The sequence below is a fragment of the Vicia villosa genome, unplaced genomic scaffold (genome assembly GCF_029867415.1).
Source record: "Vicia villosa cultivar HV-30 ecotype Madison, WI unplaced genomic scaffold, Vvil1.0 ctg.005723F_1_1, whole genome shotgun sequence".
NCBI classification, from domain to species: domain Eukaryota; kingdom Viridiplantae; phylum Streptophyta; class Magnoliopsida; order Fabales; family Fabaceae; genus Vicia; species Vicia villosa.
Genome location: NW_026706670.1, coordinates 28,353 through 47,351, shown reverse-complemented (window position 1 = coordinate 47,351; position 18,999 = coordinate 28,353). Strand labels below are relative to the sequence as shown.

At 32.6% G+C, this 18,999-nt stretch overlaps 2 protein-coding genes across 3 annotated transcripts; one reads left to right on the top strand and one right to left on the bottom strand.

Annotated features, from left to right (window-relative positions):
• Positions 1–4,188: 4,188 nt before the first annotated feature.
• Positions 4,189–5,327, bottom strand: LOC131642729 (uncharacterized). Of its 2 annotated transcripts, XM_058912949.1 has the most exons (4): positions 5,118–5,327; positions 4,774–5,075; positions 4,565–4,702; positions 4,189–4,469 (listed from the first exon to the last, which is right to left on the bottom strand). In XM_058912949.1, the coding sequence occupies exons 1-4, from the start codon at positions 5,179–5,181 to the stop codon at positions 4,293–4,295; spliced, it is 681 nt and encodes a 226-aa protein (XP_058768932.1). In that variant the 5' UTR covers positions 5,182–5,327; the 3' UTR covers positions 4,189–4,292. The 2 variants fall into 2 exon arrangements, with proteins under 2 accessions (XP_058768932.1, XP_058768931.1); XM_058912948.1 differs by having other exon boundaries at positions 4,774–5,324.
• Positions 5,328–15,612: 10,285 nt separating this feature from the next.
• Positions 15,613–16,197, top strand: LOC131642732 (uncharacterized). Its single transcript, XM_058912952.1, has one exon. The coding sequence runs from the start codon at positions 15,613–15,615 to the stop codon at positions 16,195–16,197; it is 585 nt and encodes a 194-aa protein (XP_058768935.1).
• The last annotated feature ends 2,802 nt before the right edge of the window (positions 16,198–18,999 follow it).

The following is an 18,999-nucleotide window of genomic DNA, read 5'->3' as shown; positions in this document are numbered from 1 at the left end:
TATGAATGCATGCACAACATATAGCATACTACTCATCATCACCAAATCAAGATGAACAATATCGTCACAAAATAACTCACCGAAAGCAACACCGAGTATAATGTATTCATGCTTCAACACTATTCAAACAATCACATTATACATAATTCACACCGAACACAACATCAACATTACAATTATGTTGGTACAACATCACCACATGGTCACATTAATCCAATTATACACACAATATACAAACACACCATAAATGGATTAAATCGAGATTTTTGAAATAAAATCGAGTCACTTCCAATTAGGCCAATCCATTAGATAGGATACTTAATTACCTTTCCAACGCACAAAACAACGACCAAAACGGACTTACGGTTCAAAAGTTACGACCTTCGAAAAATCTGTCAAAAATTGATTGTTGTGAGTCGACGCATAGATGATTCTGCCCCCTTCGGGTTCACTCAGGCTGACCCTATGGTCGACCCATACTGGGTAATTTTTCTGCATGAGCCGACGCAAAGATCACTTGAGTCGACGCATGGCTGTTTTATGCAGAATTTTTCTGCGATTTTGTGTTTCTAGGTCTGCGATTCCTTGACCCCAAAACCCACTTTTTCCTTTATTTTAAACAATTTTAAGTCTTCTAATACATGTATAAAACTATGGTTATTAACTACATCATCTTAACACAATTCTTATTAATCTATTGCATATTAACACATCTAAATCACCAAAATTTATCATATCATCATCAAACCCTCATAACCCAAAATTTCCCAAAAACCAATCATACAATTATCAATCACTTAAACCATTTATGATAATCTTGATAAACTCCTCATACCTTGGATTGAAGCTTACTATCAAATCCCCTTCTTGTTCTACGATTCCCCTTTGTCTCTCTATGCCCTAGCTCTTACTTTGCCTCTACCTCTTTTCCAATTCTCCAAACTTTTTACGACGGAATGAATATCTCTCCCTTTACCCTAGTTTAACCCTTGGACCCTTTCTATGATCTTTCCATCTTACCCCCACTCATTCTCCTCAATTTACTATCTTGCCCTTAATATCTCTAACACTAAAATAACTCTTATTTTTCTAATTAAATTAATTCCACTTATTAATCTAATTATTATAATTATTCTCAAATACTCTAAAATCACCCAATACATCTAAGAATCACATAAATCACTACAACACCACATGATTTATCAAAACATCACATAAGTCATCATTATAAATCATCACAAGAACTCAACATAACAACACATATTCAAATACTTCACAAAAATCACTAAAACATCATTTATGCCAAATACCTCACAATGACTTATAGACTTACGCATTAATTAAATAAATTTATGTTGGAACGTCATGGATATAATTTGGAATTTCAATGTCTTGGTGTGGAGATGATCATTTATTAGAGAAATTATTCATCTCAATTATAATTTTTACTAATTCAACAGAAATCCATTTATTTTATTTGTCTTAAGGTGCATTTGGTTTGTAACCTCTTTGTGCCCGAATTTCATCTCGTTCTTTTGTAATCGAGATTGAGTACCATTTGTACTCCTATCAATATATGTTGCTTAAAAAAATCAAAGATACTAATTTTAAATGTATAAACTTATAAGCTTATGTAAGATTAAAATGATATTGCCTAACAAAGGTGTAATCTAATAAAATGCAGTGTTTTTTTTTTGTATTTTAAGTAGTAGTGATAGTTTAGAATGTAGTTGGATAGTGTAAAAAGCTCTGGTATATAGTTGAAAGATCGTATCAAGTAGTGTGGGAGCTAGTATTGGAGCATTTAATATGAAAGAGCACGAGGAAACACATAAGTAATCTAACTTATTTTAGGAGGAAAGTAATATTATGGTGAAGTCTTCAATGTTATTGATATTGAACCTTAAAAGCTTAAAGGCTTGAATACAATTACGCATATGTTCTCTATTTATAAGTGCTTTAGGATGTTTCTAGAATAGAACTATCTAGACTTTTGTTTGTCTTTTATACATTACATTAACATAAAACTTTCTAGGCTATAAGTTAATCTAAGATTTATTGGAATAATCTAGAAACATCTAGCAACTTTAGACTATTCTATTTTTCTCTAAACATTGTCATATATTTTTGCTAGAATGTTCTAGAAATGTGCATCAGTTTCAACACTCCTCCTTGATGCATATTTCGGTAACTCCAAGTGTAGTCCATATTTGTTCAAATGTGAATTTGTGAAGCTATCTTCTCCTTCATTGATAATGTTATGTAATATATTTTATTTTGAAAAGCATTACCTCCATCGTGATTCAATTTTGTAACACTACTTGTCACAATGATTGTTATTAAACTTTTTCTCATCATTGTTGAAGGTTTTTGATGAGAATCGTTCCCGCTCCTTAGTTGCGCTTGTGATATTTCTTATTTGTCTTGTTAAAGACTTGTAACAAGGATCACTTTTGTTGTCTAGTTGCATGTGAATCTCCTTGTCGGCTTTATTTGAATAATTCTGACAGAAATTACTCTTGTTTCTTAGTTAGTTGTGAGTCTCTTTATCATTATTGTAAAAGACTTTTTACAGAGACTCATTCTTGCTTTAGTAGTTGCATTTGTCTTCCTAGGCTTGTACTCAAGTTGAGCCTCAAAGGTCACATGTCTTAATTTTCTTTATCGGACGCACTTGTGCTCTATCAGAACTCGAGTCTTATTTGCCATAGATTTACGATATTAGTTGGACTTGAAATTAAGAGAGTCGGAATGTTAGGTTACCTGAACTCCCCTATCTCATTTTTAGTTTTGGGTTTGAACTCAAACAGAGTCGAGCCGTGTAGCTACCTGTACTCCTTTGTATTTGAGTCAGAGACCTCATTTTCTAGTTTTAATAAATAGTTGGTGACAAGAAGAAATAGTTTGCTACGCCTAGGGAGTGATCGAACATAGCTTTGATACCACTGTTGGTATTTGAAGTAGTAGTGATAGTTTATAATGTAGTTGAATAATGTAAAAAACTCTGGTATATAGTTGAAAGATAGTACAAGTAGTGTGGGAGTTAGTATTGAAGCATTTAATATGAAAGAGCACGAGATAACACATAAGTAATCAACTTATTGTAGAAAAGTAATAGTATGATGAAGCCTTCAATGTTATTGATATTGAACATTAAAGGCTTAAATTCTTGAATACAACTACAAAATAATTGGATAGCATCCGAACACAATGGTTGCATGTACATGAGAATAAATAATTCATCAAAGATAAAGAACACAATCAAAGATAAAGAACACAATGGTTGCATGTACATGAGAACAAATCATTCATCAAAGATAACGGAATTATAAAAACAAAATACATGAGAACAAGGATGCAAGTGAGGTTGCAATTTTAACAAAATAAAAATGACCAAGAAGCACGAATTCTGTGCCATTGGAAGTCATCCAAGTATACCCATAATACCATCTACTAGTAAGCAGTAGTCATCCAAGTATACCCAAAATACCATCTACTTGGTGAGCAAAAAATATTGAGATAATAGAAATGAGTCGGAAAAGATTTAGAAGATGGAGGTTCCTTTCAAGATTAAAGCTTTTGTTTGAAGACTTTTTGTGAATAGGCTTCCTACTAAAGACCTTTTATTGTCTAGAGGTATTGATTTTCCTACTTCTAACTTAAATTGTGTTTTTTGTAATTTGCATTTGGAAGATATGGAGAGAGAAAGATTGCATTCCATTCTTTATGGAATGGTATTTCATGGGGTGTGTAAAAAGTATCAAAGTGGGCAAGTTGGGGTGTTTTGGTTAGCCACTTGTTAGAATATTTGGTTGACAAGGAATGACTTTTGTTTTAGGAATGACGTTTTGGCGACATTGCTTATTGCAATTGTAACTTTTACAATTTTAGCAAACACCCTTTGTCTTTTATGTCATAATTTTGTCTTTTATGTCATAATTATAATTGGTTTGTAATATCGTTTTTGTGGGACTAGTTCCGTTCTTGTGTATAAGGTTGGAGAACTTTTAGTTCTCCCCTATATTAATTCTTGCTAAAAAAAATGAGTTAATGTATTATTTCAGTTCAGTTTTTTTTAAAGAAAAGGGGTCGGTATAATTATCCGTTGAGGCACGAAAATGGCTAACGTTATGCAGTTACCAAATGGAGTACGGGCATGGAAGAAAAGGATACAAACAATAATAGAACTGATTCAAAGGATGCTTCTATCAATATAGTCTTAGGCTAGTTTGAAGACCAATTCTTCGTAATGACAAAATCAAATATATGTTACATTATTACCATGGTATGTGTTATGTTTTAATGGCGCACGAATAGACCTTGTGTTCTCCCTTCGGTTTTCTTTGTACTTCTGCCTGGAAAGTTGTGGCATTGCTATTGGAAGGATGGGTGGCTTGAAAGGTGATGTAATACATACCACCAGCTCTCCAGGTTGTCCTTAAAATATCAGCAAGCACAAAATTTGAACCCTAGATATAATCAAGTATACCATATTAGTTGATATATGAATGAATGAATAAACATAATGTAGTATATCCATAAGTAAATATTGGTAGTTTTGAACCTGATTCTCATTATTGTAGTTGTCTAAGGCAGCATTGCATAGGGGAGTGACATTAAGTCGACAATCATCGTCTATGGGAAGGGGAATTACACCGCCACATAGACCTGCAATTTTTGGAGGGGCGATGGCATCGAAGATCTGTGTTGCGGAGAGTCAAAATTAAGATAGTGAAATTGAGAGCAAAACGAGATAGATAGATAGATGCTTACACTTAGGTTGCGAGAGCGCTCTCTATAGTCAGCCATGGCGACTTCAATTTTCTTCTCTCTTTCAATCCAGGCCTTGTTCTTATACTCAAAGCGTCCAGAACACATTGTAAAAGGTTTAGGGTCATCCTCATACATCGAGAAGTCACTCGCAACAAGATCTTCAGGCCGTTTCAATTCCCAATCATAAATCACCCGCGGTTTCGGCTTTGATCCCGGTTCCGTTTCAGAATCCGAATCCGATTCCGTTTCCGAAACCAATTCTGATTCGGATTCCGATTCCGATTCCAATTTGATCAGTTTACCTCTATCTTCCAAGCTTTCCGATTCCAATTTGATCAGTTTACCTCTATCTTCCAAGCTTTCCGAGGGAGGTCGGTTGACACCGAACACGCTGGTATGGAGTTCCATCGACAATATGCAGAAAGGAAGAATGACAAATCAGATATACCTAAACCTAAACCTAAAGGAAGATCCCATCATCTCTACGGTTTTTTTTTACAGTTTGGGCTGGTTTTAACTTGTTATTACCCCAGGCCCGGTAATAAACTCTAGAATTTAGAAGGAAATTTCTTTGTAGATTTTGTAGTGTTGAAAAAAACTCATAAAACTTTAAAATGTCTTTTATGAGATGTATTTTCGAACACATCTCTTAACGCATCTCAAATTAAATTTTAAAGTGTTTCAAAAATGCATCTTTGAAAAAATTCTGTTTACACATGAACGTTAAATTTAAATATTGAGTGATATTTTCAGAGATTCATTTCTAAAAATATTCTTTCTATACCATCTTATTGCATGAACTATTTCATTCACCCCATTTCATCTCATAACCAAAATCTTCCAAAAACTTCATGTCAAAGAGAGCATAAAAAACTGCAATTTAAGTTAAACTTTCCTCATTTCATCTTTGATTTCATAATATTGAAGAATGATTTTTGGATGAAAACACTGTTGTGTCTGTTCGAAAATGCATTTTTGAAACCCACCTAAATATTATTCGAAAATGCATTTTTGAAATTCACCTAAATATTATTTCGGAAATGCATTTTCGAAATTGTCTGTTATAGGAACAGAATTCTTAACAGAATTCTGTTTTTGCCAGTTTTAGATACGGTGCATCCCGACATGTTTTCCAAAGTTGTTTCGGACAAGTTGAATGTTGATGCTAAAACGAATCAAGAAAATGTGAGTGTTCATTTAAATCGCACGGATCACGTATGGTGGATGATATGTGGTGGTTTGTGTTATTTCTGGTAAACATAATCATGCGTTAGACACCAAGCTACAAGGTCATTCAATTGTAGGTCGACTTAAGCCGGGGGAGAAAGAGATTATTTCGGAAATAACCATAATCAAAGTTGCGCCAAGAAAACATACTTGCATATTTGAAACGGAAAAGACTACAAAGTGTTTCAAATATCAAGCAGGTACACAATGAAAGTTATAAACGGGACATTACGGGCAGAGATCTGAAATGAATTTTTTTTGAAACTTTTGGACAATAACCAATATGTTTCAACAATATAGTTGAACTCTCGTCGAAATTGCATACAAGGACATTGATGTGAGGGGTATGTGGTGATTTTTACAAGTATTATAAGTTGAGTGCAACTGAGTGATAGGCTTAAGTTTGTGACGAGTGAAGTATATTTTCATATCTGATAAGTTAATTCTTTCCAAAGAATGTATTCATTTTCTATTCATATGTTTTATTTTTCGCTTTAACTTAAAACCCGTTTTACCCGAGCTCGAAAACATAGAAATCGTTGAATGGCATTATAAAAACTATATGTGGACACGATAAATTCTCTGATAAATATTTCCAAATCTTGTGTTGCTTTCCATCTACCGCTTCAATAGCAGTGAATGAGTTGAAGACCTACATATTGTAGTTGAAGTGTGTTCTAGTATGTGAGTGTCGAAATACAATGGTTGTTAGTATTTCAAATTGGATATGTTTGTTATGTTCAATTGTTTAAGTTAGCTTGTACCCTAAGTTGGCTTGTAATGGATAGTTTTGAAAAAGCTCATTAGTTTAGTATGTTAGGTTTATTATAAATAGCATACTAGTCCCTCCTCATTGCTTACGAAAAATCCTAATTTAGGGTGAGACGGTTATTTTTTATTCTTTTAAAACTTGTAATCTTGTTTCAAATAGAAAGTAAAGAATATCAGTTATAACCAATTCCTTGTTTTTCTTTGATAAGTGCCACTTTGAAGTGTTTTTGTATATGTAGTTTTATGGCACTTATCGTGTTTTTGTTGTATTACCGTTAAATAATTCCCAACTTAGTGTATAAATATGTTTAGTGTATCAAAAGCATGCTCGAGAGATTATCAAAAGCATAATGGTTTTCCTTGATCAAAAGCATGCTCGTCGGATTTGGAATCTCTCGAGCATGCTTTTCTGGTTTGTCGTGTTTCTGAGTTGCTTTGTAATCTATTTGTGCATGAGTTTCATCTTGTTCTTTTGTAATCGGGATTGAGTACCATTTGTACTCCTATCAATATATCTTGCTTAAAAAATCAAATATACTCATTTTGAATGTATAAACTTATAAGCTTGTATAGGATTAAAATGATATTGCCTAACAAAGGTCTAATCTAATAAAATGCCGTTTTTTTGTTGGTATTTGAAGTAGTAGTGATAGTTTAGAATGTAGTTGGATAGGGTAAAAAGCTCTGGTATATAGTTGAAAGATAGTAGCAAGTAGTGTGAGAGCTAGTATTGGAGCATTTAATATGAAAGAGCACGAGGCAACACATAAGTAATCAACTTATTTTAGGAGGAGTAATAGTATGATGAAGCCTTCAATGTTATTAATATTGAACCTTAAAGGCTTGAATACAATTACACATGTGTTGTCTATTTATAGGTGTTTGAGGATGTTTCTATAATAGAACTATCTAGACTTTTGTTTGTCTTTTATACATTACATTAATATAGAATTGTTTAGGCTATAAGTTAATCTAGGATTTATTGGAATAATCTAGAAACATGTAGCAACTTTAGACTATTCTATTTTTCTCTCAACATTGTCATATATTTTTTCTAGAATTTTCTAGAAATATGCATTAGTTTCAACACTCCTCCTTGATGCATATTTTGGTAACTCCAAGTGTAGTTCATAGTTGTTCAAATGTGAATTTGTGAAGCTATCTCCTCCTTCATTGATATTATTATGTAATATATTTATTTTGAAAAGTAATACCTCCATCGTGATTCACTTTTGTCACACTAGTCACAATGATTGTTATTAAACTTAGGGGTGGCAAACGGGCATCCCCGCCCCGTTTAGACCCGTCCCGCAAAAGCCCGCAAAAAACGGGGCGGGCGCGAGCATATTAGAGAGTGCGGGTCTAGAACCTTGTCCCGCCCCACAAAAGTGAGGGCGGAGCGGGGAAAGCACGCGAGCTTTGAACCATTTAGGCCTAAAAATAGTAAATTTGTATGAAAAAGCTAATGCCCGCAAAAGCACGAAAAAAACGGGGCGCGGCGGGCACACTAAAGGGAGCGGGCCTAAAACCTCCTCCGCCCCCGCGAAAAAGTGCGGGTAAAACGGGCTTTCCCCGCGAGCCGTGCCCGTTTTGCCACCCCTAATTAAACTCTTTCTCATCATTGTTGAAGGTTTTTTATGAGAATCGTTATCGCTCCTTAGTTGTGCTTGTGATCCTCTTTATTTGTCTTGTTAAAGACTTATGACAATGATCACATTTGTTGTCTAGTTGCATGTGAATCTCTTTGTCGGTTTTATTGAATAATTCTGACAGAAACTACTCTTGCTTCTTAGTTGGTTATGAGTCTCTTTATCACTCTTGTAGAAGACTTTTGAGAGGGACTCATTCTTGCTCTAGTAGTTGCATTTTTTTTCCTATGCTTGTACTCAAGTTGAGCCTCATAGGTCACAAGTCTCAGTTTTCTTTATCGCCTGCATTTGTGCTCTAACAAAACTCGAGCCTTATTTGCGATAGGTGTACAATATTAGTTGGACTTGCAATTAAGAGGGTCGGAATGTTAGGTTACATGAACTCCCCTCTCTCATTTTTAGGTTTGGGTTTGAATTCAAACAGAGTCGGGCCATGTAGCTACATGTACTCCTTTGTACAGTTAAGCCAGAGACCTCATTTTCTAGTTTTAATAAATATTTGGTGACAAGAAGAAATACTTTGCTACGTCCAGTGAGTGACCAAACATAGCTTTGATACCACTATTGGTATTTGAAGTAGTAATGATAGTTTAAAATGTAGTTGGATAGTGTAAAAAGCTCTAGTATATAGTTGAAAGATAGTAGCAATTAGTGTGGGAGCTAGTATTAGAGTATTTAATTTGAAAGAACACGAGGCAACACATAAGTAATCAACTTATTGTAGTAGGAGAGTAATAGAATGATGAAGCCTTCAATGTTAGTGATATTGAAACTTAAAGGCTTAAAGGCTTGAATACAATTACACATATGTTGTCTATTTATAGGTGCTTGAGGATGTTTCTAGAATAGAAGTGTCCAGACTTTTGTTTGTCTTTTATACATTACATTAACATAGAACTTTCTAAACATTGTCATATATTTTTCTAGAATGTTCTAGAAATGTGCATTCATTTCAACAGTTTTAACATGATCCAATTTATTAATTCTTTTTTTGTAATTAATTTATATAATAAAAACTTAATGAACATGCACTTTATACTGTCGTCCAATAATAAATCAACAATACGATATATCTTTTAAATAATTTTAAAATATAAAATTTATTTGACAAGATACACAGTATTTATTGGTTGACATTGTAAAATTACATTACACCGTCAGTGCATGTCCTATTTTCTCTAAAATAAATTAACTTTTATTTAAATAAGTTAATATTTGTATAATTGAATGGGGGAGAAAGGTTGAGAGTGGAGATAGAGAAGCTCGGTGTAGTGATGGTGGAATCCCAACCGGAGCTGAAGAAAATTTATAATGATCTTGAGCGTTTTACCAAGGACGGTGGAAAAGGAAGGAAGGTGTTTCATAGTGTGTCAAAATGATTATTGGGTCTCTTAATATTATAGGAGGATGTAGCTTGGTTAAGAGGAGGCGTATTGGGCATATTATTGATAAAGGGAAGGTTGATATCTTTTTCATTCAGGAATCAAAGATCTCTTTGTTTTCTCAACCTCTGATTAGAAGCTTCTGGCCCAAAGAGGTGATAGATTTTTCTATCTCTGATTCTATTGGTTCCTCTGGTGGTTTGTTGATTCTTTGGAAATAGGGAGGGCTGGATGTGTTATGCAGCTTTAAGTGCTCAAGGTACTTGGGAATCAAGGTGTCTTGGAAGAATAATATTTAGTATATTGTTAATGTTTATTCTGGTTGTTCGGGTGAGGCTAAGCGTTCATTATGGAGAAGATTGCTAGTGTTGAAATCCAAGTATGTTGATGAGGAATGGATGATTGGTGGGGATTTTAATGTGGTAAAAAATTGCAGGGAGAGAGTTGGGAGATCTGGTTCTGAAAATTCTACAGAGTGGAGGGATTTCTCCGGCTTTTTCGTTGACATTGCTCTTATAGATATCCCTTGTAAAGGGAAAATGTTCAGTTGGTTTAGCAGTGACGGTCGCTCCAAGAGTAAGTTGGACCGTTTATTGGTTTCAGATAATATCATTCGTTGGTGGGGTGTGGCGGGGCATCACATCAAAGAGAGGGACGTGTCAGATCATTTTTCGGTATGGTTAGTTGTGGATAAAGAGGATTGGGGCCCTTAATCATTTAAATGCAACAATGATGGTTTAGGAATAAGGAGTTCGTGAGTGTCGTGGAGAAGGAGTGGGTGGTTATAGTTGTTTCGGGCAGAGGAGAATTTGTGTTGAAGGAAAAATTACGCATCCTTAAAACTAGGCTTTGATGGTGGAATGTTAATGTTTTTGGCAAGATTGATTTGGATGTTGAAACTTAGGTTAAAAGTATGAACATGGTGGATGATTTAGTAGTGGTCAGGGAGAATGAATTGGAAGATTTAAGAAGGGATACTTGTAAGTTTTAGCTGAATTTAAAGATCAAGGAAAATATGTTTATCCAGAGATCTCGTATTCTCTAGTTAAACAATGGGGGTACCAACATTAAATTCTTTCATAGAGTCGTGAATCATATGCTTAGAAGAAATCACATTGGTGGTGTTATCCTCGGTTTTTTTGTGGGATGCGAACTGACTCTTCTTTTATTTTTTTGAGTTATGAAAATCAGAGAGTCGCCACCGACTTTTATTTTATCCAATTAAGGAAAGGTTTATAAAAGAAACAGAAAAAGACCTTTAAGAGATTTTGGGTTCGGGGGTAGGTTATACAAAGGGAATGTATTAGCACCCCTTTGTATCCATGGTTATCCATGGGCTCTTAATTGCTTAGCTCACTTGTTTAAATCGTTTGTCTTGCTTTGAAATGCTTGTATGTGGTTTTAAATACTTTTGTAAAGAGTTAACTTTGTAATGATCCTTGTGCGGATGTATACAAAGTGTTTATCTTTCGAAAGATGTTTTGATGGTTTGAAAAAGATTTTTAACTTCGTAATGATCCTTGTTTGGATGTATACAAAGTGTAGTCTTTTGAAAGTTTGTTTTGAAAAAACAGTGATATGTGAAAATGCTTTTGTTGTTTTTTGATTGAGCAAGCAATTAGGAGGTATACCCTAAGTTTACAAGGTTCTTTCCCATTTCTTTTAGAAAATTTTCCTTAACTGGATACAGAAGAAAAACTTGAATTGTATTTGAAACAGTAGAATTGATTTTGAAAAGAGTCACAAAGGGATTACCCTAAGAGGTGCAAGTGTGATTGTGTTTTGTATTCAGATATGTTATCTTTGAGATTAGTGATCTAGCGCCTCAGTTATTATTCTTGACATACACGCAGTTTTATATGTACAGAAATTAAAGTGCAGGGATGTAAAATGCGGAAAGTAAATCTACGTTATTACATCGATTGTGCGAGAAATGTAAACTACGCTATTTACATGAATTTGACAACCTATACACTTATCTATGAATTTAAATTGCAATAAGATAAAGGGAAAATATTTTTGGATTTTTTATGATTGATTTTAATTAGAATTAATGCATGGTTAATTTAATTAAATGAGAAAAAAGTAGAAATAAAATTTAAACCTAAAAATTAAGTCTAAAATATGTTCATATTGCTTGTTAATTAGTTTTAAAATAAAACTATTTTTTTTTTGAGATTTTTGAAATTGTTTTTGAGATTATTAAGTTAATTAACACATAATTATACAAATAATTATACACATAATTAAACTTAATGAAAAAAATATTCTAATTATGTACAAAATTAGTTCATAATATACAAACTTAATTTAATAAAAAGAAAATATTTTTTCTGATTTTTTTGATAGGTTAGAAATAATTAAAAGATAAATATATGAATATTATCAAATTAATTAAACAAATTATTTTAATTATGAATAAAAATAACATATTTTTATGTCAAAAAATAATATACTATTTTATCAAACTAAAAATATTTTTTTCATATTTTTCTGATTTTTAAAAATATTTTTAAATAATTTCACAAAGAGAATTAAATAAAATAGAAAATATATTAAATTATGATTCTGTGTGGCAAAGCTTTGAGAGTCCATGGTGCGCTGTAGCTTCTGGCGCGTTGGATGAAACTTTAATGAGATCTGAGGGCTGATGGTGCGAGGGTACACGCTAACGCGTGTTTCATGTCATACGTGATCCATCTGCAAACGAAAATCAAAACACGCGCAAACCAATTTGAATCAGCCAATCAGGAGATGACACCTCGTCGTCTTCTTCCTCTCGCCTCTACTTTTAGCAGCGTTTTTTACCAAAAGCGCTGTAATACACCTCCTTCATCCCTGCAAAATAACGAATAGGGGTAAACCTATACAAAAATATTTCGGACATGTCCATTTGAGTCGTCCAGATCCACTGAATTTGAATATGCCTCTGGTTTCTTTTAATTTTGCCTAAATCGAAGGATCCCATTTCGAGCTCCAAGAACCCTAAAATGGTATATGCTTCAAACCTTCATAAAAATTAAATTAAAGCTCCAGAAACGATCAGGGCACAAAACTAAACACAAATATGGGATTACATCTTATTGAATATGCATGAATAATAGTACTTTTGTAAATTTCAGTTTTGGACAAACCGTGAGCTTTTGAGCTCGATTCAGTGAGCTTCAAGGCTTGAAATTTATTTGGAAAGGTTCAATGATGTTCAGGGATCGTGTTTAAGTATTTAATTTGGATTGAATTGAGCTGAAACTTAAAATTCGAATTTCAAATTTCTTGCAAAATTTCAAGTATGATACAAGTGTGTTACAAGCATGGATTTGATTTTGAATTCGTGTGTGTCCTCTTAGTGAAGTATGCTAAGCTATTTATGAGCAATAAGAGTGCTTCAATCTTAAGCTAACAATTATTAATGGTCTTTGAACTTTTGAATTTTTTAATATATAAAGCTTTGAATTCTTTGGCCATGGCTTCATTTTTCTTCATCCTCTTGCTCTAGGCCTGCTGTACCATCTCTATGTTGCAGAAGTTAAGCTATCTTGGTGACTCAAGCTAAGGATAAAAGCTTTGCATGATTATCTTGATCCATTTCTTTTTTACTTTAACTTTAAATGTAATAAAATTAAACTAAAAAAGAAATAAAAATGTTATGGGCCTTAGGTTGGTCGTGGGAGGCCCTTAGCATCATTAGAAACATGTTTGGATCATGAAAACTTGGCCTTTTTTGGAAAAAAAACATTTTTGATCAATGTTGGTTTCATGCATTTTCCCAAAAAATAGCCAACTTCAACAAGGCATATCTCCCTCAATTTTGATCATATGAAGGAGTTCTTATACTTTTTAGAAACCTCAAGATGTCCTCTACAAGCTACTTTGGAAACTTTTTTGCATTTGGAGAATTTATCTTGATGTTATGGGCTTTGACAAAAAACCACTTTTTGTTGACTTTGAAGATGACCTGTAATGTCTTGGCCCATATTTTCCACATGGTAAACTCAATGAACATGGGACCAATTATATTTGAAAGATAATTGAATCCCATTCAAAATGATTCTTTGGTTGGAATTTTTTGGATGAATGAGGAGAGAGTTATGGCCGGTCAAAGTTCAGTTGACTTTTTAGGAGAAATCCCTAATTTTGAAACTTAGAGTTTTGCCGATTTCTGAACTTTTCTTGATGAATTATGATCAACCATTGATCAAATGATGAATCTTTTGACAAAATATGGATGTTGACAAAAAAAATTCATTTTTGACTGTCTGTTGACTTTTCGGTCAAACTGGTCGTCTGTTGACTGTTTGAGCTATCGATTGTGCGTCCGAGCGAATCGAAGTTTGAAAATTTGTCTGATGGTACTTTGAGACATATGGAGATCCATGAAATCCATTTGAGGTCTCAGAAACTCATTTTCCTGAAGAAAAAAAACAAAAACCCTAGTTAGGGTCTGTTTGTGTAGGAGACAGTTGAGCGTACCTGATTTTTGTGCAGTGTTGAGTCATGGCTGATCTTGTGATTATCAGAAGACTTCTAGAACAAAAATATTGGAATTTTAAAATGTGAAAGATTGATTTGACTGATGATACAAAACACGGAGAATCGTGTTGTCATCGGGTTTGACTGTTAACTGGCTGTCCGGGTATTAATGTAACAGTTAAAGTGAAAACTTAACAGTTAAAGTTAATTTTTTTCTTTTTGTTTTTGTTGTGTTAATGGTGAGAAATTATTTACATGATTTGTTAGAAAACACAAACATAATAAATAATTTTAAAATACACCGTACGCGAACGAAATTACCGTCAATAATAAGATTGAAAAGGATTTAATGCACAGAAAAATAAATATTTAACTAGCAATAAACACACATAATATTATCTTGTTAATTAAACGACGGTATAACAGATAGCACAATATTTAATACTGACAGTACAAATATTACATAAAAAATATAGCGAACAGTACGACAAACATAATGAACGGTACATTATCTGAAAGCGAAAGATACGACAAACTTTAAATATGACGATTAAAAACCCATGCTATAAACAACAGAAAATAGATGCACGGAAGTGTAAGCATCTCAGGTCCGCATTTCTCAGGACTATGCAAACAGAAGAAAGACATGATCACTGTAAAAATAGTGATGACCATAAGAAACAATGTATCCACCCACTTTGCCATTTTTGCCGGGGAAGAAGAGGAAATAAGATGATAGAAACTTGGGAGATGAATGAAATTTGATGTTAGATTTTATGGAAAAAATGAGGGGTATTTATAGAGTGAAAGAAGGATGGAGTCGTTGGGGAATGAAGTGATACCGTACAAAAAAGGAAAGTTTGAATGATAGTAGGTTTTGAAAGAAAGTGTATGGTAGGGTTTGAAAAGAAAGATGTATGGAATAAAGTTAGGATTTGATTTGAAAGAAAGAGATTTGAAAAGAAAGAAAGAGATTTGAAATCAATATAGTACAAAAATTAGTGGAAAACATAAAACCAATAATAATTTAATTGTTACCAGTACAGTCTGAATCCTCGAACTCTGCGCCTGCAAAATTTAATCCTCTACCAATTGCGTTAGTACCATTTATCTGCAAATAAATCTTAAATAAACAGCGTGTGTGAAGTGATAAACAGTACTTAGCGTTTGTGTAAGAATAAATTCAACAGCGAACCAAAATACCGTATAAAAATATTCTAAAAACTGAGTATTCATAAAATCAGGATATATATGAAACTACAAATTTTAGACAGAAGTTCGTTGCCTTCTCCTTGAAAAAAGATGAGGGCAAATTTTGGGGTACAACAGGTGGTATGGTAATGGATAGGGGAATGATGGAGTCGGTAGTGGGCATTAGAAGGGAGGTGTATCAGCATTTTGCTAATAAATATGTGGAGGACGTTCCAATTAGACCAGTGATGGATGGAGCGGTGTTTAAGAGAATTACTGAAGAAGAGGGGGCTTCTCTAGAATTTAGCTTTTCAAAGGAAGAAGTCAAGGAGGCAATTTGGAATTGTGATGGTTCGAAATCTCTGGGACCTGATGGTTATTATATTCTTTTTATTAAGAATTGTTGGTTGTTTCTCAAGGAGGACATTTTGGCTTGTTTTAGAGATTTTCATACGGGGGTTGTTCTCTCTAAGTCGATTACATCGTCCTTTTTGACTCTTATTCTGAAGAGGGATCATCCTTTGGAATTAAATGATTACATGCCTATTTGTTTGATAGGGTGTATCTATAAAATCTTAGCTAAGGTGTTGGCGGACAGATTGGAGAAGGTTATAGGAGTAATTATATCGAATTGCCAAAGCGCTTTCGTCTTGGGAAGTAAACTTCTTGCCAAAGCGCTTTCGTCTTGGGGGGATTTGGTTGAGTTGGATGGAAACAATGATATGCCCTGGTGATATGTAGGTCATGGTAAATGGGAGTCATACTAAAGAATTCAAGGTGGAGCGTGGTTTGCGTCAAGGAGAACCTATATCTTCGATTCAATTTGTCATTGTGGGGGAAGGTTTGAAGTGCTTGGTTAATAGAGCGTTGGCAAATGGCATGTATACGGGTTGTAATATTTATGGTAAGTGCTTTATCGATGTTCTACAATTCGCAGATGATACTCTCTTGGTGGGGGATGGGAGTTGGAATCCCCTTTGGCCTATAAAGTCGGTGTTAAGGAGCTTTCAACTCATTTTGGGTCTTGGAATCAATTTTCACGAAAGCAAGTTAATCGGTTTCAACTTAAGCGACAACTTTTTGGATAATGCTAGAAACTTTCTTTCTTGTAGGAGGGGGAAAAGAGTTCTTGTTTCTAGGGATTTCAATTGGGTCTAATCCGAGAAAGCTTTCAGCTTGGAGGCCATTAGTTCTTAAAATTAAAAATAAACTTCTCGGATGGAAAGGGTGGTTCCTAAGTTTAGGCGGGAGATTATCTCTATTTTCAAATCGGTTTTAGGAAGTCTTGTAATATTTACTTTATCTTTCTTTAGACCCCCAAAGAAAATTGTTAATGGCATTTGTAAAATTCAAAACAATCTCTTTTGGGGGCGGGGCGGAGGAGAAGCGGTGCATTAATTGGGCTAGTTGAAAAACAGTTTGTTTACTAATTGAGAAAGTCTCATGTACACGGATCTACAATTTTCTAAAATTGTTCTTTCAAAAAATTGAATTTTCAAGAACCTATGAACAATTCAGTTGATTAGGTTGTTTTTTTCTTCATATAGCCCCTTCTTTCACCTGTTAAATTTTTTATGGTTGACCATTTTATAAAGTGGATCAAAGAAATTCTTTGAAAGTCTGAAAGACTGACATTAAGCATCGAGTACATTGAAAATAACAAGATAATAATAATAATAAAATAAAATGAAAAATTGGGTGGCAGAAAAAAATGTGAAATATAGTCAAACTACAATTTGTTTGTTTTATCTTCAAAAGATAGGAGAGATAAACATTTCTCCCAACATGAGAGTGTTGTCTCTTATCATCACAGAGGATTCTTTTTATACTCTCTTTTTTTCTTTTCCAATAAAATCAAAGTTGCTAGAATCGAATTTTTATTTTGATTCATTTTACTTAAATAAAATTGAAACAAAAAATCATAGAGTTTATCTCAAATTAAAATTATATTAAATATATATATATATATATATATATATATATATATATATATATATATATATATATTATATAATATTCTAAATGCATTAATTATTTAAAAAATTTAACTTAATTATAAAAAAAAAATACTATATAATCATAATAAAATGTAATATTCATAAACTTGTATCAAACTACATAAATTGTCCATCAAATCATAAAATGTAACATCCAAAAGATTATAAAAAAAACAATAGTTTCACAAGTTTTTCAAGTTGAAAAAAACAAATCTTTTCATTTTCATCTTCAACTTAATCAAAAGTTTAATCCTTGTACAACATCATCTTCATTAGAACATTCATATTCGACTTGATTAAATTCATCTCCAAATGTTAAAGATTCGTTAATATTATAACTAAGATGTGAACCTGAATAAAATTAAAAATCCATAGAGAAAATTTATAGGTCAAAATATAAAATGTGATTTATAAATTTTGACCAAAAAAAAAGTAAAATCAGGTCAAAGAGTAAAATTCAACGATTTTACATGATTTCACCGATTTCAAAAAAATTTAAATCACTTAATATCGTTTTTTAATATGATTTTACCTAAAAAGATTTTTACCTACGATTTAATACGAAATGCTGAACTAAAAATATAAAATCTATAGAGTTTAAGTTTTAAATCGAGATTTTAACAATAATTGTCCAATTCTAGCTATTAATTTTTTCTTGTTTTTTTATACTTTTATTTAAATAGGTTAAAGTGTGGGAAAATGCCAAGACTTCACGCTGGTAAAGAGATAGCATCTTGATACAGCAATATTGCAGTTTAGAGCTTAAATTAGTTAAAGAGAAAAATTAAGATAACAATAGTAAAGATCCATTTGTCTGTATTTTTTTTCATTCAATAAGATGTGAATTTGTTCAGACTGTTTTTTTTTTCTTTTATAGTTGAACATTTTCAGTGAATCAAAGATATGTTTTGAAAGTCTGACATCAAACATTAAAATAGAATGTTTGATTTGCCCTCTAAAGACAAGAGAGAAACTTTTCTCCACATATCAGTCTTGTCTCTTTCTATACATTTTTTTGTTTCGTTTCATATATAGAAATAGAATGATTCTCTTATTTTAACAAATTCACTTTTTCTTGTCTTTTTTTCCTTCTTATTATAAAAATAAAATTAACGAGAACTTTAATCAAAATTACCTTGCTTGATATTTTCTTGATAAGTACAAAAAAAAACGTTACTATTTACGTAACTTCATCGTTATATTTAATGTTTTGAATTCAAAATCACCCGTTAGGTTATTAGCAATTTTTAGATTTAAACTCCCACCTTTTTTAAATTTTAAGAGAAAAAAATCATTTATTATGTTTGGTTTTATTTTAATATAAGGGAAAAAGTGATGCACTGACAGTGTAAAATTATAAAATAAGTTCACACTGTCAATCAAACACAACCATGGATCTAATTACATTACATTTTGATTTTAAAAAAATTTTAATGATATGATATTTTGTTGATTTTTTATTGGTTGAATGTGTAAAATAACTTTACACTGATAATGTATTTAATTTTAAATGTGTAATATTAATTTGGGTTAAGTATG

Bases quoted from the DNA above. Each gene is read 5' to 3' on its own strand.
- LOC131642729 (XM_058912948.1), bottom strand. From the start codon at position 5,181: ATGGAACTCCATACCAGCGTGTTCGGTGTCAACCGACCTCCCTCGGAA. The intron at 4,703-4,773 runs GTAAGCATCTAT...TCCGCAACACAG, and splicing joins AGCGCTCTCGCAACCTAAGT to ATCTTCGATGCCATCGCCCC. The intron at 4,470-4,564 runs GTTCAAAACTAC...GATTATATCTAG, and splicing joins ACTACAATAATGAGAATCAG to GGTTCAAATTTTGTGCTTGC.
- LOC131642732 (XM_058912952.1), top strand. From the start codon at position 15,613: ATGGATAGGGGAATGATGGAGTCGGTAGTGGGCATTAGAAGGGAGGTG.